This window comes from Aquarana catesbeiana, linkage group LG06 (assembly GCF_042186555.1).
Source record: "Aquarana catesbeiana isolate 2022-GZ linkage group LG06, ASM4218655v1, whole genome shotgun sequence".
Lineage (NCBI taxonomy): Eukaryota > Metazoa > Chordata > Amphibia > Anura > Ranidae > Aquarana > Aquarana catesbeiana.
In genome coordinates this window covers 417,658,863-417,680,398 of record NC_133329.1, presented here as the reverse complement: position 1 = coordinate 417,680,398, position 21,536 = coordinate 417,658,863, and the positions used below count along the sequence as shown (strand labels likewise).

General features: G+C 55.4%; 1 protein-coding gene across 1 annotated transcript; it reads left to right on the top strand.

Moving 5' to 3' along the window:
- Window positions 1-1,351: 1,351 nt before the first annotated feature.
- Window positions 1,352-19,089, top strand: DDX18 (DEAD-box helicase 18; the record flags this gene model as incomplete). Its single annotated transcript, XM_073634582.1, is given in 17 exon segments — window positions 1,352-1,444; window positions 4,669-4,790; window positions 6,742-6,887; window positions 6,992-7,111; window positions 10,019-10,100; window positions 10,102-10,218; window positions 10,402-10,516; window positions 12,137-12,276; window positions 12,364-12,525; window positions 13,917-14,069; window positions 14,406-14,519; window positions 14,630-14,651; window positions 14,654-14,685; window positions 16,441-16,554; window positions 16,556-16,619; window positions 18,283-18,402; window positions 18,405-19,089. Coding segments are annotated over 17 exon segments (1,742 nt in total), but the record flags the coding sequence as incomplete, so codon positions are not given.
- Window positions 19,090-21,536: the final 2,447 nt, after the last annotated feature.

Below are 21,536 nucleotides of genomic sequence, written 5' to 3'. Positions count from 1 at the left end.
AAGCTCTATCCTCTCTTCTCAGGGAAGGTCTCTATAGAGGAGTGTTTGGAGCTCCATCTGATGGGAGGAGGTCGGTGTGATGCTCTGTTCTCTCTTCTCAGGGAAGGTCTCTATAGAGGAGTGTTTGGAGCTCCATCTGATGGTAGTAGGCCTGTGTGACGTTCTGTCTTCTCTTTTCTCAGGGAGGTCTCTATAGAGGAGTGTTTGGAGCTCCATCTGGTGGGAGGAGGTCGTGTGATGCTCTGTTCTCTCTTCTCAGGGAAGGTCTCTATAGAGGAGTGTTTGGAGCTCCATCTGGTGGGAGGAGGTCGGTGTGACGCTCTGTTCTCTCTTCTCAGGAAGGTCTCCATAGAGGAGTGTGTGGAGCTCCATCTGGTGGGAGGTCGATGTGACGCTCTGTCCTCTCTTCTCATTGAAGGTCTCCATAGAGGAGTGTGTGGAGCTCATCTGGTGGGAGGAGGCCGGTGTGACGTTCTGTCTTCTCTCTTCTCAGGGAAGGTCTCTATAGAGGAGTGTTTGGAGCTCCATCTGATGGAGGAGGTCGGTGTGATGCTCTGTTCTCTCTTCTCAGGGAAGGTCTCTATAGAGGAGTGTTTGGAGCTCCATCTGATGGTAGTAGGCCTGTGTGACGTTCTGTCTTCTCTTTTCTCAGGGAAGGTCTCTATAGAGGAGTGTTTGAGCTCCATCTGGTGGAGGAGGTCGGTGTGATGCTCTGTTCTCTCTTCTCAGGAAGGTCTCTATAGAGGAGTGTTTGGAGCTCCATCTGGTGGAGGAGGTCGGTGTGACGCTCTGTCCTCTCTCTCAGGGAAGGTCTCCATAGAGGAGTGTGTGGAGCTCCATCTGGTGGGAGGTCGGTGTGACGCTCTGTCCTCTCTTCTCAGGGAAGGTCTCTATAGAGGAGTGTGTGGAGCTCCATCTGGTGGGAGGTCGGTGTGACGCTCTGTCCTCTCTTCTCAGGGAAGGTCTCCATAGAGGAGTGTGTGGAGCTCCATCTGGTGGGAGGTCGGTGTGACGCTCTGTCCTCTCTTCTCAGGGAAGGTCTCCATAGAGGAGTGTGTGGAGCTCCATCTGGTGGAGGTCGGTGTGACGCTCTGTCCTCTCTTCTCATTGAAGGTCTCCATAGAGGAGTGTGTGGAGCTCATCTGGTGGGAGGAGGCCGGTGTGACGTTCTGTCTTCTCTCTTCTCAGGGAAGGTCTCTATAGAGGAGTGTTTGGAGCTCATCTGGTGGGAGGAGGTTGGTGTGACATTCTGTCTTCTCTTTTCTCAGGGAAGGTCCCCATAGAGGAGTGTGTGGAGAAGATGAAGAAGAGAAGGTGGAGGAGATCAGCGACATCCCGCAGCCAGCCGCAGTCAGTGGAGGTGATGAGGAGAACCCCCAGCCCTCCCCCGCCAAGAGAAAGAAGAAGAAGAAACGGAAGATGGTGACAGAGGATGGCAGTGCAGGTAAGATGGCGGCTCTTCCTATGGGGGGTTCCTACTACAGACCTCATCCCTTATGAGGGGCCACAGCAAACCTTCACATACTGCTTAGATAACTGGTTGTCAACTTATGAGCTATAGGGGGCCTCGGATGTGGCCCCTGACCACCCGGGGGGCACACAATACTGTTTAATGTATGAAATACTGGAGAGGAGTGTCAGACTGCAGAGCTAATGAAGGAATGAGGGTCAGAGAGTGAGGACATGGAGGGGGGGGATACATTGTTGTTGGGAGGGGGGTTACATTGTTGGTGGGGGAGGGGAGTTACATTGGTGGGGGAGGGGGGATATATTTTTGGTGGGGGAGGGGGGTTATTCTGTTGGGGAAGGGGGGTTACACTGTTGGGGGGGGGGGGGGGGGGGGGGCGGGGGGGGGGGTTACATTGTTGGTGGGGGAGGGGGGGGGTTACATTGTTGGTGGGGGAGGGGGGGGTTACATTGTTGGTGGGGAGGGGGGGGGTTACATGTTGGTGGGGGAGGGGGGGGTTACATTGTTGGTGGGGGAGGGGGGGATACGTTGGTGGGGAGGGGGGTTACGTTGGTGGGGGAGGGGGGATACATTTTTGATGGGGGAGGGGGGGGTTACACTGTTGGGGGGGGGGGTTACATTGTTGGTGGGGGAGGGGGGGGTACATTGTTGGTGGGGGAGGTGTTGTAGAATCCGGGAAGACGGTACACGGGGTGGGATGTTTGCTCAGACGTTCTCCATAGTAATGCTGCACAATGATTTTGCTTCTCTCAGATTGGTCGGTTTTGCTCTCTGTTTTTCTAAGTCTTTGCCCCGCCCCTCTATTAGAGGCCGGCACAATAAACTATGAAGTTGTTTTGAAAATGGAGTCACGTGACCGGCCTGAAGACGGCTCAGATTCGGTATTTAGAACGCTCGTTTTTCAATACCACTTCCATAGTGTGATATGCGGCCTCTGATGGAGGGTCTGACAGCGACCATTGTAGTTTTTTTTTTTTTTTTTTTTTTTTTTCTTCTAAGAGGGACCAGAATCTGTATATACAGTGCCTTGCAAAAGTATTCACCCCCCTTCCTTGGCATTTTTCGTGTTTTGTTGCCTCACATCCTGGAATAACATGGATTGTTTGATGATTTTCATCATTTAATTTACAGAACACGCCCACAACTTTGATGATTTTTTTATTTTTTTTTTATTGTGAAGCAAACAACAAATAGGACAAAATAACAGAAAAAGTCAATGTGCATAACTATTCACCCCCCTAAAGTCAATACTTGTAGAGCCGCCTATCACAGCTCAGAGTCTCTTTGGATAAGGCTCTATGAGGTGCCACATCTCACCACTGGGATTTCTGCCCATTCCTCCTCCTTGCAGAACTGCTCCAGCTCCTTCAAGGTGGATGATTTGCTCTTGTGAACAGCAATCTTTAAGTCTGACCACAGATTTTCTATTGGATTGAGGTCTGGGCTTTACTAGGCCATTCCAACACATTTCCATGTTTCCCCTTAAACCACTCAAGTGTTGTTTTAGCAGTGTGTTTGGGGTCATTGTCCTGCTGGAAGGTGAAACTCCGTCCTAGCCTCAAATCACACACAGAGTGCTACAGGTTCTGCTCAGGAATATCCCAACATTTAGCACCATTCATCTTTCCCTCAACTCTGACCAGTTTCCCAGTCCTGACTGCTGAAAAACATCCCCACAGCATGATGCTGCCACCACCATGTTTCACAGTGGGGATGGTGTTCTTTGGGTGATGTGTTGGGTTTGCACCAGACATAGTGTTTTCCTTGATGCATCATACCAGAGCACCTTCCTCCATACATTTTGGGAGTCTCCCACATGTCTTTTCCCAACTCAAAATGCGCCATTTTGTTTTTTGGTGAAAGTAATGTCTTTCTTCTGGCCACTCCGCCATGAATCCCAACTCTATGGAGCGTACGGCTTATTGTGGTCCTATGTACAGATACTCCAGTCTCTGCTGTGGAACTCTGCAGCTCCTCCAGGGTTACCTTAGGTCTCTGTGCTCCTCTCTGATTAATGTCCTCCTTGCCCGCTCCGGGAGTTTTGGTGTGCGGCCGTCTCTTGGCAGGTTTGCTGTTGTGCCATGTTCTTTCCATTTGGTTATGATAGATTTGATGGGGCTCCTAGGGATCATCAAAGATTTGGAGATTGTTTTATAACCTAACCCTGACTTGTACTTCTCACCAACATTGTCCCTTCCTTGTTTGGAGAGTTCCTTGGTCTTCATGGCAGTGTTTGGTTAGTGGTTCCTCTCTCTTAGGTGTTGCAGCCTCTGGGGCCTTTCACAAAGGTGTGTCTATGTAATGACAGATCATGTGACACTTAGATTGCACACAGGTGACATCATTTCACTAATTATGGGACTTTCTGAAGGTAATTGGTGGCACCAGAGCTTTTTATGGGCTTCATAACAAAGGGGGTGAATACATACGCACATGCCAATTATCAGTTTTTTATTTTTGAAAAATAGTTTTATGTATATATTTCCTTTTGTCCACCCCCCTCAGTTGGATGTTTGTTTGGATGTCCCCCATCCTGTGTCCTGTAATGTGACTAAGAAAATAACATTTGACTTGCCGTATAATATAATATTTCTTAGAGAATATTACGGGACCTCAGGCCCCTCCCCCTGTTTTCTTATTATCCACTCCCCACTTTGCTTGCTACAAACCTGAGGCATGCTGGAGTGGGAGGGGCTATACCAGGCTGCCCAGCTCTTGTTTGTCAGTGTCCAATCTCCGGAAGGCAGCAGTATAACCCAATGTAGCCGAATACTCCTCCTGTGTCCTGTAGGGTGCTTAAGAAAAGAATCTTATGGTAAGTCAAAAATCCTGTTTGATCTTCTATACAGTCCTGTCCAGTATTACTCGGGGGTGGAGCATATAATACAGTCCTGTCCGGTATTGGGGGTGGAACATATAATACGGTCCTGTCCGGTATTACTCAGGGGTGGAACATTTACTACGGTCCTGTCTGGTATTACTTGGGGGTGGAACATTAATACGGTCCTGTCCGGTATTACTCGGGGGTGGAGCATATAATACGGTCCTGTCTGATATTACTCGGGTGGAGCATATAATACGGTCCTGTCTGGTATTACTCGGGGGTGGAGCACATCATATGGTCCTGTCTGGTATTACTCGGGGTGGAGCATATACAGTCCTTTCTCTCTTCTGTTCCTGATATTTATCTTCTCTCCTAGACGCCAAGAGAGTGAAGAATGAAGAGGAATCAGAGATGAATGCAGACGCCAAGGATAAAGATGGCGGAGGGGATAATTCTGGGAAGGAGGATGATGATGAAGAGGAGCCGAGTTTACCGATGGCCTGACAGGTACTGGTATAGAATCAGCTGTGTGCATCCTCCTCCTATGCGCAGTCACGTGGCGGCGCTCCCTCCTCCCCCTCCTCTCCTCAGTCACGTGGCGGCGCTCCCTCCTCCCCCTCTCCTATGCGCAGTCACGTGGCCGTGCTCCCTCCTCCTCCTTCGCAGTCACGTGGCGGCGCTCCCTCCTCCCCCCTCCTCCTCTCCGCAGTCACGTGGCGGCGCTCCCCTCCTCCTCTCCTCAGTCACGTGGCGGCGCTCCCTCCTCCCCCTCTCCTATGCGCAGTCACGTGGCCGTGCTCCCTCCTCCTCCTTCGCAGTCACGTGGCGGCGCTCCCTCCTCCCCCCTCCTCCTATGCGCAGTCACGTGGCGGCGCTCCCTCCTCCCCCCTCCTCCTATGCGCAGTCACGTGGCAGCGCTCCCTCCTCCCCCTTCCTCCTCCCCCCTCCTCCTACGCAGTCACGTTGCGGCGCTCCCTCCTCCCCCCTCCTACGCAGTCACGTTGCGGCGCTCCCTCCTCCTACGCAGTCACGTTGCGGCGCTCCCTTCTTCCCCCTCCTCCTCCGCAGTCATGTGGCGGCGCTCCCTCCTCCTCCGTCACGTGGCGGCGCTCCCTCCTCCTCCTCCTATGCACAGTCACGTGGCGGCGCTCCCTCCTCCCCCTCCTCCTATGCTGCAGTCACGTGGCGGCGCTCCCTCCTCCCCCTCCTATACGCAGTCACGTGGCGGCGCTCCCTCCTCCCCCTCCTCCTATACGCAGTCACGTGGCGGCGCTCCCTCCTCCCCCTCCTCCTATGCGCAGTCACGTGGCGGCGCTCCCCTCCTCCCCCTCCTCCCCCTCCGCAGTCACGTGGCGGCGCTCCCTCCTCCCCTCCGCAGTCACGTGGCGGCGCTCCCTCCTCCCCCTCCGCAGTCACGTGGCGGCGCTCCCTCCTCCCCCTCCGCAGTCACGTGGCGGCGCTCCCTCCTCCCCCTCCGCAGTCACGCGCGGCGCTCCCTCCTCCCCCTCCGCAGTCACGTGGCGGCGCTCCCTCCTCCCCCTCCGCAGTCACGTGGCGGCGCTCCCTCCTCCCCCTCCGCAGTCACGTGGCGGCGCTCCTCCTCCCCCTCCGCAGTCACGTGGCGGCGCTCCCTCCTCCCCTCCGCAGTCACGTGGCGGCGCTCCCTCCTCCCCCTCCGCAGTCACGTGCGGCGCTCCCTCCTCCCCCTCCGCAGTCACGTGGCGGCGCTCCTCCTCCCCCTCCGCAGTCACGTGGCGGCGCTCCCTCCTCCCCCTCCGCAGTCACGTGGCGGCGCTCCCTCCTCCCCCTCCGCAGTCACGTGGCGGCGCTCCCCCTCCTCCCCCTCCGCAGTCACGTGGCGGCGCTCCCTGCTCCCCCTCCTCTCCGCAGTCACGTGCGGCGCTCCCTGCTCCCCCTCCTCTCCTCAGTCACGTGGCGGCGCTCCCTGCTCCCCCTCCTCTCCTCAGTCACGTGGCGGCGCTCCCTGCTCCCCCTCCTCTCCTCAGTCACGTGGCGGCGCTCCCTGCTCCCCTCCTCTCCTCAGTCACGTGGCGGCGCTCCCTGCTCCCCCTCCTCTCCTCAGTCACGTGGCGGCGCTCCCTGCTCCCCCTCCTCTCCTCAGTCACGTGGCGGCGCTCCCTGCTCCCCCTCCTCTCCTCAGTCACGTGGCGGCGCTCCCTGCTCCCCCTCCTCTCCTCAGTCACGTGGCGGCGCTCCTGCTCCCCCTCCTCTCCTCAGTCACGTGGCGCGCTCCCTGCTCCCCCTCCTCTCCTCAGTCACGTGCGGCGCTCCCTGCTCCCCCTCCTCTCCTCAGTCACGTGGCGGCGCTCCCTGCTCCCCCTCCTCTCCTCAGTCACGTGGCGGCGCTCCCTGCTCCCCTCCTCTCCTCAGTCACGTGGCGGCGCTCCCTCCTCCTCCTCCTCCTCTCTGCAATCATGTGACAAATATTTCCATTTTAGGAGCCTTTGAGGAGGAGTCGTTCTCCTCGCTGTCCAGTCTGGTGGATGAGAACACGCTGAGAGCGATCGATGAGATGGGATTCACTCACATGACGGAGATTCAGCATAAAACTATCCGGCCTCTTCTGGAGGGAAGGTGAGGACACCGTGTGCGTCTGTTTTATATGTCCCCACCCACCGCTCCGCCCCTCTCCCCTCCTCCTCCAGAGTCATGTGACACAATCTCCTCTTGTTCCAGAGACGTTCTGCTGCGGCTCGTACTGGGAGTGGGAAGACGTTGGCCTTCCTGATTCCGGCCATAGAACTCGTCTACAAACTGAAGTTCATGCCGAGAAACGGTGAGAATCCGGAAAAATGTCCGTCCTGTATGGGTGAGACCGCCCCTCGGGGGAGGGGAATCCACCTATCATAGTATCTATAGAACAGATGAGACCGCCCCTCGGGGGAGGGGAATCCACCTATCATAGTATCTATAGAACAGATGAGACCGCCCCTCGGCGGAGGGGAATCCACCTATCATAGTATCTATAGAACAGATGAGACCGCCCCCCGGGGGAGGGAATCACCTATCACAGTATCTGTATAGAACAGATGAGACCGCCCCCTGGGGAGGGGAATCCACCTATCACAGTATTTGTATAGAACAGATGAGACCGCCCCCCGGGGAGGGGAATCCACCTATCATAGTATCTATAGAACAGATGAGACCGCCCCCGGGTAGGGGAATCCACCTATCATAGTATCTATAGAACAGATGAGACCGCCCCCCGGGGAGGGGAATCCACCTATCACAGTATCTATAGAACAGATGAGACCGCCCCCCGGGGAGGGGAATCACACCTATCACAGTATCTGTATAGAACAGATGAGACCGCCCCTGGGGGAGGGGAATCCACCTATCACAGTATTTGTATAGAACAGATGAGACCGCCCCTCGGGGAGGGGAATCCACCTATCACAGTATCTATAGAACAGATGAGACCGCCCCTCGGGGGAGGGGAATCCACCTATCACAGTATCTGTATAGAACAGATGAGACCGCCCCCTGGGGGAGGGGAATCCACCTATCACAGTATCTATAGAACAGATGAGACCGCCCCCTGGGGGAGGGGAATCCACCTATCTGTATAGAACAGATGAGACCGCCCCCCGGGGGAGGGGAATCCACCTATCACAGTATCTATAGAACAGATGAGACCGCCCCCCGGGGAGGGGAATCCAACCTATCACAGTATCTATAGAACAGATGAGACCGCCCCCCGGGGGAGGGGAATCCACCTATCACAGTATCTATAGAACAGATGAGACCGCCCCTCGGGGAGGGGAATCCACCTATCACAGTATCTATAGAACAGATGAGACCGCCCCCCGGGGGAGGGAATCCACCTATCACAGTATCTATAGCACAGATGAGACCGCCCCCTGGGGGAGGGAATCCACCTATCACAGTATCTATAGAACAGATGAGAACCGCCCCCACGGGGGAGGGGAATCCACCTATCACAGTATCTATAGAACAGATGAGACCGCCCCCTGGGGGAGGGGAATCCACCTATCACAGTATCTATAGAACAGATGAGACCGCCCCCCGGGGAGGGGAATCCACCTATCATAGTATCTATAGAACAGATGAGACCGCCCCCGGGGGAGGGGAATCCACCTATCACAGTATCTATAGAACAGATGAGACCGCCCCCCGGGGGAGGGAATCCACCTATCATAGTATCTATAGAACAGATGAGACCGCCCCCCGGGGGAGGGGAATCCACCTATCACAGTATCTGTATAGAACAGATGAGACCGCCCCCTGGGGGAGGGGAATCCACCTATCACAGTATCTATAGAACAGATGAGACCGCCCCCTGGGGGAGGGGAATCCACCTATCTGTATAGAACAGATGAGACCGCCCCCCGGGGGAGGGAATCCACCTATCACAGTATCTATAGAACAGATGAGACCGCCCCCGGGGGAGGGGAATCCACCTATCACAGTATCTATAGAACAGATGAGACCGCCCCTCGGGGAGGGGAATCCACCTATCACAGTATCTATAGAACAGATGAGACCGCCCCCGGGGAGGGAATCCACCTATCACAGTATCTATAGAACAGATGAGACCGCCCCCTGGGGGAGGGGAATCCACTATCACAGTATCTATAGAACAGATGAGACCGCCCCCCGGGGGAGGGGAATCCACCTATCACAGTATCTATAGAACAGATGAGACCGCCCCCTGGGGAGGGGAATCCACCTATCACAGTATCTATAGAACAGATGAGACCGCCCCCCGGGGGAGGGAAATCCACCTATCATAGTATCTATAGAACAGATGAGACCGCCCCCTGGGGGAGGGAATCCACCTATCATAGTATCTATAGAACAGATGAGACCGCCCCCACCCCCCCCGGTGTTCTGCAGATTACATGGATGACACATTGGGGCATTATAAGGGGTGGAATCCTCCTCCTTGTTGCCTCCCTAGTGACACCCACATTCAGTGATTGGTGCCGACCTCTGATCATTGTCTGATCCCGCCCATATATGAGGTGTTCACTATATACTGTGTACAGGACGGGCTCTGCACCATGACAGGTCCTCCTTGTCTCTCCCCAGTGGTCAGGTTAGTCCCCGTCTGGTGTCCTCAGTGCTCAGATTGGTTTGACGACCCACCGTCCCTGTCTGGTGTCCTCAGTGCTCAGATCGGTGTCCCCAAACCCCCCCGCCGGTCCCTGTCTGGTGTTCTCCTCAGTGGTCACATTGGTTCCCCCACAACCCCCCATATCCCCCCCCGCCGGTCCCTGTCTGGTGTCCTCAGTGCTCAGATTGGTGTCCCCAATCCCCCGCCCCCCCCCTCCCTGGCAGGTCCCTGTCTGGTGGTGTCCCCAATGCTCAGAACTGGTTCCTGTCTTCTGGTGTGCTCAGATTGGTTCCCCACCCCCCCGGCCGGTTCCTGTCTTCTGGTGTTGTCCTCAGTGCTCAGATTGGTTCCCCACCCCCCCTGGCCGGTTCCTGTCTGGTGTCCTCAGTGATCAGATTGGTTATCCCCCCCCCGGCCGGTCCCTGTCTGGTGTTCTCCTCAGTGGTCAGATTGGTCCCCCCCCCGGCCGGTCCCTGTCTGGTGTCCTCAGTGCTCAGATTGGTTCCCACCCCCCCCGGCCGGTCCCTGTCTGGTGTCCTCAGTGATCAGATTGGGTCCCCCCCCCCCCGGCCGGTCCCTGTCTGGTGTTGTGGTCTCTATAGCGATAATGATTTTCTTGTCTCCTCAGGAACCGGGTCCTCATCTTGTCCCCCACCAGGGAGCTGGCCATGCAGACGTACGGCGTTCTGAAGGAGCTGATGGCCCACCATGGTCCACACCTACGGCCTGATAATGGGGGGGAGCAATCGCTCCGCAGAGGCCCAGAAACTGGCCAATGGCATCAATATTATTGTGGCCACACCCGGGAGATTGCTGGACCACATGCAGGTATTGGCTGTGCCGGGGTCTCTCCAGCATCTGATTGGGTTATGTGGTGCAGCATGGCGAGTAATTCTGGCAGCCATGTATGATGGGGGGAGGGGGCTCTTACATGGGGTCATGTTGGTGATCCAATGAGGTACAAATTGATGTCTGCTATAAGAAGATTTATCGTGTGTCTCACTCCTGCAGAACACGCCTGGCTTCATGTACAAGAACCTGCAGTGCCTTGTGATCGATGAGGCCGATAGAATCCTGGAGGTCGGCTTTGAGCAAGAAATGAAACAGATCATCGGCCTGCTACCGAGTGAGTGCCCCCCAAATCTGTAATACTGGGGGTATGGAGCTGGGGCTATGGTCAATAGTGGGTGTGTCCATTCGCAGGGCTCTGTGGTGGGTGAGTCCACTGTCCCGGGTCTGATGTGTCCATTCTGTGGGTTCAATGGTAGGAGTAGGGTGGAGGTTGGGTGTGTCCATTCTCAGGGGTCTATACTAGGAGTAGGGTGGATGTTGGGTGTGTCCATTCTCCGGGGTCTATAGTAGGTGTAGGGTGGATGTTGGGTTTGTCCATTCTCGGGGGTCTATAGTAGGAGTAGGGTGGATGTTGGGTGTGTCCATTCTCGGAGGTCTATAGTAAGATGGATGTTGGGTGTGTCCATTCTCGGAGGTCTAAAGTAGGATGTATGTTGGGTGTGTCCATTCTCGGGGGTCTATAGTAGGAGTAGGGTGGATGTTGGGTGTGTCCATTCTCGGGGGTCTATAGTAGGAGTAGGGTGGATGTTGGGTGTGTCCATTCTTGGGAGGTCTATAGTAAGATGGATGTTGGGTGTGTCCATTCTCGGAGGTCTATAGTAGGTGTAGGGTGAAGGTTAGGTGTGTCCATTCTCGGAGGTCTCTTGTGGGAGTAGGGTGAAGGGTGGGTGTGTCCATTCTCAGGAGGTCTATGGTGGGTGGTTGTTGGGTGTGTCCATTCTCGTGAGGTCTCTTGTGGGAGTAGGGTGAAGGGTGGGTGTGTCCATTCTCAGGAGGTCTATGGTGGGTGGTTGTTGGGTGTGTCCATTCTCGTGAGGTCTCTGGTGGGAGAAGGGTGAAGGGTGGGTGTGTCCATTCTCGGGAGGTTTCTGGTGAGAGTAGTGTGGATGTTGGGTGTGTCCATTCTCAGGAGGTCTATAGTAGGTGTGTCCATTCTCGGAGGTCTATAGTAGGTGTAGGGTAAAGGTTGGGTGTGTCCATTCTCGGAGGTCTCTTGTGGGAGTAGGGTGAAGGGTGGGTGTGTCCATTCTCGGGGGTCTATAGTAGGAGTAGGGTGGATGTTGGGTGTGTCCATTCTTGGGAGGTCTATAGTAAGATGGATGTTGGGTGTGTCCATTCTCGGAGGTCTATAGTAGGTGTAGGGTGAAGGTTAGGTGTGTCCATTCTCGGAGGTCTCTTGTGGGAGTAGGGTGAAGGGTGGGTGTGTCCATTCTCAGGAGGTCTATGGTGGGTGGTTGTTGGGTGTGTCCATTCTCGTGAGGTCTCTTGTGGGAGTAGGGTGAAGGGTGGGTGTGTCCATTCTCAGGAGGTCTATGGTGGGTGGTTGTTGGGTGTGTCCATTCTCGTGAGGTCTCTGGTGGGAGAAGGGTGAAGGGTGGGTGTGTCCATTCTCGGGAGGTTTCTGGTGAGAGTAGTGTGGATGTTGGGTGTGTCCATTCTCAGGAGGTCTATAGTAGGTGTGTCCATTCTCGGAGGTCTATAGTAGGTGTAGGGTAAAGGTTGGGTGTGTCCATTCTCGGAGGTCTCTTGTGGGAGTAGGGTGAAGGGTGGGTGTGTCCATTCTCGGGAGGTCTATGGTGGGAGTAGGGTGGATTTCAGGTACGTTCTATCTTGCATCGGGCATATTGGTATACAAGGTCATGGCATAGAAACGCTCATATGTTTTTTCCTGCAGAACGCCGGCAGACGATGCTGTTCTCTGCCACTCAGACCCGGAAGGTGGAGGACTTGGCTCGGATCTCACTGAAGAAGGAGCCGCTGTATGTGGGGGTGGATGACAACAAGGACACGGCCACTGTGGATGGCCTGGAGCAGGTAGGGAGGTGTAGAGGAGGTTGTGGGGGGTGTTCAGGACAGTGTGGGGTGGTCTTGTGTGTTCACTATTCTTCTGTCCCATGTCAGGGATATGTTGTGTGCTCCTCTGAGAAACGTTTCCTGCTGCTCTTCACCTTCCTGAAGAAGAATCGGAAGAAGAAGATGATGGTTTTCTTCTCCTCCTGCATGTCAGTGAAGTTTCATTATGAGCTTCTGAACTACATCGACTTACCAGTGATGGCCATTCATGTGAGTCCGGAATCTTCTCCCTCCAGAACTCCATTCCTCTGGAGGCACCACTAATCGTTCTTCACCACTCCTAATATTCATCCTCTGACCATTCCCACCCCCCCCCACCCTCAGATCGTTCCTCGCTCCCCCGCCTGCCCTCTGACCATTCCTACCCCCCACCCTCTGAATGCTCCTCCTTGCCCCCCGCCCTCTGACCGTCCCCCACCCCCCTGCCCTCTGACCGCTCCTCGCCCCCCCCACCCCCCTGCCCTCTGACTGTTCCTCGACCCCCCACCAACCCCATCCCCCCCGCCCTCGGACCGCTCCTGGCCCCCCCCCCCTCGGACCGCTCCTGGCCACCAAACCCGCCCCCCTTCGGGCTGCTCCTGGGCCCCCCCCCCTCGGACCACTCCTCGCCCCCCCAAACCCCCCCCCTGTCCTCGGACCGCTCCTTGACCGCCCCCCCCCCCGCCCTCGGACCGCTCCTCGACCCCACCCCCCCGCCCTCGGACCGCTCCTCGACCCACCCACCCTGCCCTCGGGCCGCTCCTCGCCCCCGCCCTCGGGCCGCTCCTCGCCCCCGCCCTCCGGCCGCTCCTCGCCCCCGCCCTCGGGCCGCTCCTCGCCCCCGCCCTCGGGCCGCTCCTCGCCCCCCGCCCTCGGGCCGCTCCTCCCCCCCGCCCTTGGGCCGCTCCTCCCCCCCGCCCTCTGACTGTTCCTCCCCCCCGCCCTCTGACTGTTCCTCCGCCCCCTGAGCGTTCCTCTGACTGTTCCTCGCCCTGCACCCCCTCCGCCCTCTGAGCGTTCCTCGCCCTGCACCCCCTCCGCCCTCTGAGCGTTCCTCGCCCTGCACCCCCCCTCCCCGCCCTCTGAGCGTTCCTCGCCCTGCACCCCCCCCTCTGAGCGTTCCTCGCCCTGCACCCCCCCCCCCCGCCCTCTGAGCGTTCCTCGCCTGCACCCCCCCCCCCGCCCTCTGAGCGTTCCTCGCCCTGCACCAACCCCCCCCCCGGCCTCTGAGCGTTCCTCGCCCTGCACCCCCCCCCCCCCGCCCTCTGAGCGTTCCTTGCCCTGCACCCCCCCCCCGCCCTCTGAGCGTTCCTCGCCCTGCACCCCCCCCCCGCCCTCTGAGCGTTCCTCGCCCTGCACCCCCCCCCGCCCTCTGAGCGTTCCTCGCCCTGCACCCCCCCGCCCTCTGAGCGTTCCCCGCCCTCTGAGCGTTCCTCGCCCTGCACCCCCCCCCCGCCCTCTGAGCGTTCCTCGCCCTGCACCCCCCCCCCGCCCTCTGAGCGTTCCTCGCCCTGCACCCCCCCCCCGCCCTCTGAGCGTTCCTCGCCCTGCACCCCCCCACCCCCCCCCCCGCCCTCGGACCGCTCCTTGCCCCTCTGACCATTTCTCCTCTTCATCCTCAGGGGAAGCAGAAACAGACCAAACGTACCACCACCTTCTTCCAGTTCTGTAATGCGGATTCCGGGATCCTCCTTTGTACTGATGTCGCTGCCAGAGGACTGGACATCCCGGAGGTGGATTGGATTATCCAGTACGACCCTCCCGATGACCCCAAGGTGACTGTGCAGCCAGGATGGGATGGAGGGAGCCTGGGGGGTTGGGTCACATGTAGGAAGGAAAGATTGGGGTCACACAGGGATTACAAACAGGGACTTTGGGGCCATACGTAGGGAGGGAAGATTGTGGGGGGGGGTTGGGGGCAGTTTGTGGAGGGGGGCCATACATGGGAGGGCAGATTGTGGGGGGGTGGGGCCGGGGCCATACGTGGGGAGGGCAGATTGGGGGGGGGGGGGTTGGGGCCATACGTTGGGAGGGCAGATTGGGGGGGTGAGGCCATACGTAGGGTAGGGTCGGGGCTCGTGTAACGACCTCCATTATTCTTCTCTTATCAGGAATACATCCATCGGGTTGGCAGAACGGCCCGTGGGATCGATGGGCGGGGCCATGCTCTTCTGATTCTCCGCCCGGAGGAGCTGGGATTCCTGCGTTTCCTGAAACAAGCCAAGGTAAGTGGGTAGCCCTCTTTTGGGGGGGGGGGGGGTGGTGTTAAGGTTAAATATGAAGAATGCGTAGACCCATCCCCCACTCCCTGCAATGTATTTTTCTCTCTCTGTAGGTCCCGCTGAGCGAGTTTGAGTTTCCTGGAGTAAGATTTCGGACATCCAGTCACAGGTAGGTGGTAGTGGTTGGTGGGTTCCGGATGTGTCTCTTCCCTGGTTGGTGGGTTCCGGGTGTGTCTTCTGTCTGGTTGGTGGGTTCCGGGTGTGTCTTCTCTCTGGTTGGTGGGTTCCGGGTGTGTCTTCTCTCTGGTTGGTGGGTTCCGGGTGTGTCTTCTCTCTGGTTGGTGGGTTCCGGGTGTGTCTCTTCTCTCTGGTTGGTGGGTTCCGGTGTGTCTCTTCTCTCTGGTTGGTGGGTTCCGGGTGTGTCTCTTCTCTCTGGTGGTGGGTTCCGGGAGTGTCTCTTCTCTCTGGTTGGTGGGTTCCGGGTGTGTCTCTTCTCTCTGGTGGGGTTCCGGGTGTGTCTCTTCTCTCTGGTGGGTTCCGGGTGTGTCTCTTCTCTCTGGTTGGTGGGTTCCGGGTGTGTCTCTTCTCTCTGGTTGGTGGGTTCCGGGTGTGTCTCTTCTCTCTGGTTGGTGGGTTCCGGGTGTGTCTCTTCTCTCTGGTTGGTGGGTTCCGGGTGTGTCTCTTCTCTCTGGTTGGTGGGTTCCGGGTGTGTCTCTTCTCTCTGGTTGGTGGGTTCCGGGTGTGTCTCTTCTCTCTGGTTGGTGGGTTCCGGGTGTGTCTCTTCTCTCTGGTTGGTGGGTTCCGCGTGTGTCGTCTTCTCTGGTGGATTCCGGGTGGGTCTTCTCTCTGGTTGGTGGGTTCCGTGTGTGTCGTCTTCTCTCTGGTTGGTGGGTTCCAGGTGGGTCTTCTCTCTGGTTGGTGGGTTCCGGGTGTGTCTCTTCTCTCTGGTTGGTGGGTTCCGGGTGTGTCTCTTCTCTCTGGTTGGTGGGTTCCGGGTGTGTCTCTTCTCTCTGGTTGGTGGGTTCCGGGTGTGTCTCTTCTCTCTGGTTGGTGGGTTCCGGGTGTGTCTCTTCTCTCTGGTTGGTGGGTTCTCCGGGTGTGTCTCTTCTCTCTGGTGGGTTCCGGGTGTGTCTCTTCTCTCTGGTTGGTGGGTTCTCTCTCTGGTTGGTGGGTTCCGCGTGTGTCGTCTTCTCTAGTGGATTCCGGGTGGGTCTTCTCTCTGGTTGGTGGGTTCCGTGTGTGTCGTCTTCTCTCTGGTTGGTGGGTTCCAGGTGGGTCTTCTCTCTGGTTGGTGGGTTCCGGGTGTGTCTCTTCTCTCTGGTTGGTGGGTTCCGGGTGTGTCTCTTCTCTCTGGTTGGTGGGTTCCGGGTGTGTCTCTTCTCTCTGGTTGGTGGGTTCCGGGTGTGTCTCTTCTCTCTGGTTGGTGGGTTCCGGGTGTGTCTCTTCTCTCTGGTTGGTGGGTTCCGGGTGTGTCTTCTCTCTAGTTGGTGGGTTCCGGGGTGTGTCTCTTCTCTCTGGTTGGTGGGTGACGGGTGTGTCTCTTCTCTCTGGTTGGTGGGGTGACGGGTGTGTCTTCTCTCTGGTTGGTGGGTGACGGGTGTGTCTTCTCTCTGGTTGGTGGGTTCCGCGTGTGTCGTCTTCTCTGGTGGATTCCGGGTGGGTCTTCTCTCTGGTTGGTGGGTTCCGTGTGTGTCGTCTTCTCTCTGGTTGGTGGGTTCCGTGTGTGTCGTCTTCTCTCTGGTTGGTGGGTTCCAGGTGGGTCTTCTCTCTGGTTGGTGGGTTTCCGGGTGTGTCTCTTCTCTCTGGTTGGTGGGTTCAGCGTGTGTTGTCTTCTCTGGTGGATTCCGGGTGTCTCTTCTCTCTGGTTGGTGGGTTCCGGGTGTGTGGTCTCTTGCTGGCTCTGACAGTCTCTTTCCTCCTCCAGTTGGAGAAGTTGATAGAGAAGAATTATTACCTCCACAAGTCTGCTCAGGAAGCGTACAAAGCGTACATCAGGGCCTACGACTCGCACTCTCACAAGCAGATATTTGACGTCAACAACTCTGGATCTGCCGAAAGTCTGCATGTCCTTCGGGTTCCGGATCCCACCATTCGTGGACCTCAGTATCCTTTTATATACGAGTATTCCTTCCTTCTCCATTGAGGGACACAGCAATGCAGAGACTGCTGGGTTATATGTCTGCCTGCAGGAGGATGGACAGGGGAAGTCCCCTAAAACAAGTCTTCAGAAGTATGAAAATGCGTCAGCCGTTCATAGTGGGGGAGGGGGAGCTTTGCACAAACTTGGATACAATCTCAGATTATTGGGTGCTGGAAGTAGTTTTTGGGGTACAGAGAGGATCTGGTGGATCCTGAACCTTAAAGTGGAGCTCCACCCAAAAGGGAAGTCCCACTTTTGGTTCAGAATCTCTGCGGAATTTTCTATTCTATCATCTTTGTGTTCCTCTGAGATGCTATTGGCCTTTGTGACTGACGGGCGCGGTACCCGCGGTGCATTCTGGGATACGTACGTCACATCCCAGGAGGCGTAGTCCTTCATTAGGAGGAGGGGCTTAGTGGCACATCGGGAGAGCAGCTGGCTGAACCCGGAGAGTCTGCAGCTTCCCGATGTAAAGAAAGGTGGGGGGAGGGGATCACATCAGGATACGTTGGGTGAGTACCTGAACTTTGCAGTCCCCAGAGGCCAGCTGTCCCTTCACGGACCGGGGTGGTGGTTGTGATTTGTCACCTGGGGGAGGGGTGCAGCTTGAGTTCCCCCAGTACTCCATGAGATCCTGTCCTCGGCTCTCCTCCTTTGTGGTGCCATCTGGTGGTCAGAGGGTGACAGTGCAGGTTGTGCTGGATCACTCTGCCCACCACACGGCTCTGATCTGTGGCCTCACAGTTGAGGACCCCGACCTTACCTGAGCCTGGAACCAGGTAATCGGGGGGTTAAAAAAAACTAAATTTTGGGGGAGGGTTTAAGATTGACTTTAATTTTACACCCTTAAAGGGGAAGTCATTAAAATCTCTACACCTCCAGACCCCCCGATCGAAGACTGACCCATCTAGTCCTGTAGAGAAGAAATCGCTCTACATGCCTCTCCTGAACCCGATCCGCTCTGCAGAGGACAGCCGACAGCAGAAGCCCCATAGTAACGCTATGGGTGACGTCACTTCCCAGCCGTTGTCTCCGCTGCAGAGCTTCCACCACTGGAGTGTGGGGGAGGGATGGATGCTTTGGTTGGTTTTCCTGAACACTGGTTCTCATTGGTCGGACATTCCTGGGTTGGGGGGTGGTTCTCTTATTGGTCGGATATTGTTGGGCGGTTCTCTATTGGTCAGGTATTCCTGGGTTGGAGGGGGAGGTGTTCTCTCACTGGTCGGATTTTTGGGGGGGGGGGGGGGGGTGACTGGTTCTCGGTTGGTTTTCCTGAACCCGGTTTCTCTCATTGGTTGGATATTCCTGGGTTGGAGGGGGTGTTCTCATTGGTTGGAGGGGGGTGGTTCTCTCATTGGTTGGATATTTGGAGGGGTGGGTGGTTCTCTCAATGGTTGGAGGTGGGGTAGTTCTCTCAATGGTTGGAGGTGGGGTAGTTCTCTCAATGGTTGGATATTTTGGGGGGTGTGACTGGTTTTCCTGAACCTGGTTTCTCTCATTGGTCGGATATTCCTGGGTTGGAGGGGGGGTTCTCTCATTGGTTGGAGGGGGGTTCTCTCATTGGTCGGATATTTTGGGGGGTGTGACTGGTTCTCGGTTGGTTTTCCTGAACCCGGTTTCTCTCAGATGTGAACAGCAGCGGAGGGAAGAGGCTCCAGAAGCGCGGCGGGGGAGGGGGATTCGGCTATCAGAAGCCTAAAACCATCTACAAAGCGAAGATCTTCAAACACTTCAACCGGAGCGGCCGTGCGACGGGCGACAATTCACCCGCTAGTCTCCTCCCACCCCAGAGAGGGCAGGACTTCATCATCAGCCGGAGCTAACAGACTGCAATATGTGACTGTCAGAGATATTTCTATTCCCTCCACTCATGGAAGGAAATGTTTTTTATTTTGTTTTATTTTTTTTTTTTTTTCTAAAAAAAACCAAAATCCCAGTATGGAATCTCTTTGGGGTTCGGAGAGAAGAGGAATATGAAGATGGGGAGCGCTATGGCTCATGTCGGCGCGTTTCACTGAAGAGGATCGGAGCTTCTCCTCCCAACTTCATACTCAACACCCAATCAGGGTGGACGTTCTGAGAGGTGTGGCTTGTCCTGGACTCCGCCCCTTCTGTAGGATCTCAGATCTGGTGACATGACTCCGCCCCCTTTTATACGATAGAGATCTGGTCACCTGACTTGTCCTGGACTCTGCCCCTTCTGTAGGATCTCAGATCTGGTCACATGACTCGTCCTGGACTCCGCCCCCTTCTATACGATATCAGAGATCTGGTCACCTGACTTGTCCTGAACTCCGCCCCTTCTGTAGGGATCTGGTCACCTGACTTGTCCTGGACTCCGCCCCTTCTGTATGATAGGGCGGATCTGATGATCACATTCCTCGGCACAGATTTGTATCGGAGATTTCTCAGAATAAAACCTTTTCCACCAAATCGTGTGCCGGACTCTCGCTGCTCCGCCCTGATATACGGGGGTGGGGGGGGGGGGGGGGGTGGGGGAGGGTGTGTCTGTGGCAGGAGATTCCTATATAGTCTGATTTATAATTTCCCTTCTTCCCAACAGATAAATATCTCCCAATAAAATAAGTAACTTTTATTCATTTACAACGTTCTACAGAAGCCGGATTTCTGGTGATTAATATTTCATTCGCCCCCCGAAGACATCAACATGGCAACTTTTATTATTTGTCAAATACCCCCGGGGGGAGGGGAGAGGCCCCAATGACTGGGTAATAATATTTGTGGTAATTGAATTCTAGAACACGATCGCCCTCGGGAAGACGATCCTCTGAATTTCACCGGCCGGAAGGAATACAAAGTTTGTGTCGCGGGGGGAACAGAAATGATCAATTTACATAAATCACACACATAGGTTGGACTTGATGGACTTGTGTCTTTTTTTCAACCTCACCTACTATGTACATTTGAAGAAAGATTAATTTACCGGAGTGATCGGGGGGGGGGTGTAAATACTTTCCCGGGATCACAGCAGCCACATTTGTTGTCATACAGATTTCACCCACAAGACCAACAATGTGCGACAATAATACTGAACGGCCCCCCTCACACAGGACTGGAGAAGATACAATATTATCAATAAGTATATGGTCATTATATCACCATTGTCTAACCACTTCAGTCCGGAAGGTTTTTACCCCCCCCCCTTCCTGACCGGAGCTTTTTTTCTGATTTGGCACTGCGTCACTTTAACTGACAATTGCGCAGTCGTGTGACGCTGCGCCCAAACAAAATTGAGTTCCCATAACAAATATAGCCAAACATCCAACTGAAAAAAATCAATATGAATATTCTAAATGAACCGAGGGGGACATCAACAGTTATGAATAAAACAGTTGATGTCCCCCTCTATGTTCAAACCAGTGGGGGGCAGGAGAACCAAGTTATAGATCCAGTTTGTTTCGGATCTAGAAATGGTTCTCCTGCCATTACTGCCACGCCAATAGGGGACATATTTTTCTTTACCAATAAAAATGGTGCCCTTAGGGTCTCTGCACAAATCGTAGTGTCTAGAGGCCCCCGTGCTTATCAAAGCCTTGCCTTATGTTGGTGATATGTTCACCCAGCCTGATGTACAGGAATCATAATATAGGTACCTTGTATCAAAATTCAGCCAGTTTAGCAGGAACCGACCAAACTTCGATCCATGTGTACCCCTCTCTGTTCAATAGAAGACGATCATTAGGCCAACTTCTGTCAAATGGTCCTCCTGGAGAACCAGGAAAACAATGCAGTGGGTTAGATCCCTACGTCCACCTTCCTTGTGTGAATACAGGAGTCTGAGGTTTGTTTTTTTTTCGTTCAACCCGCTGGTTAAAAATAAAAAATCAGCTGTACCCAGTTTTAGCCTCATTACTAAGATCACAAGTAGAACAGGAAGCACCTGTAGAACTGTCCCCAAGCAGTTGTGGACTAACCACACCAAAAGACCTGTTACCAGGCGGTCAGGTCTGATAAAGTCCTCTGAATATATTGTCCCCAGAAGCAGAAAGCCAGTGAGTTCCATCTGAAGGGACAAGCCAGGTAGGGCTGCCAGCCCGCCACATTAGATCTGAGGAGCACCAACCTCTGCCCTCGGTGTGGAGGCTGCAAGTTGAAGAGAAGCAGATTACAAGGCATTCTCTTTTGGGGAGAAAGTAATGGTGGAGACTACCATTTTCAGCATTGTCCATTGCAGGGACCAGACTACTTGTCCTGTCACAAAGAGGATGTCCGCTCCCCACTCCTTCCCATAAGAAAAAGGGGGTTACAACACCTAGATGATTTCCAAAACCAGAAATCTGACTCGAGGCGGGGGCCCCCATCATGGAGGAACCAAAATGTTCTGGAGTACCAGAGGGAAGCCCCAGGGATGGTGACACTGCAGTGAGTGGGGGCAGGGAGAAAAAGGACTGTCCCCTTCTCCTGAAAAGACTAATGGCTCACACCAGAAACTGCCTGGTCCATAAAGACAGGTCCTGTTGTCTTGCTCATGGACCAGAGCCATGGCGGCCAAAAAGGGGGTTGAAAAGGGTCAAGAATGAATAGAAGGGAAGATCATCCTAAGGGGGGCTTCCACCCACTCCCTACACCCCCAGAAATGAGATGAACTCTTGAACTCTCTGATGACCAGGGATCCGACAACTCACAGGGTTCAGGCCTTTTAACTGAGGGTAGGAATTGAAGAGCCTTGTAACACCAATGACAGGTAGCTGTCAGCAATGGAAACCTGCAAAGTCCTATCTGACCAAACCTAGCAGGCGCTGGGCTCTTTAGGAGGGTGATGACTGCAAGGGTCTCTGAAGCTGGCACTCTTCACTGGAGGTTACCTGAGCATGGCAATGTTAGGAGAGTGCACTAGATTGTACAGCAGGACCAATGCT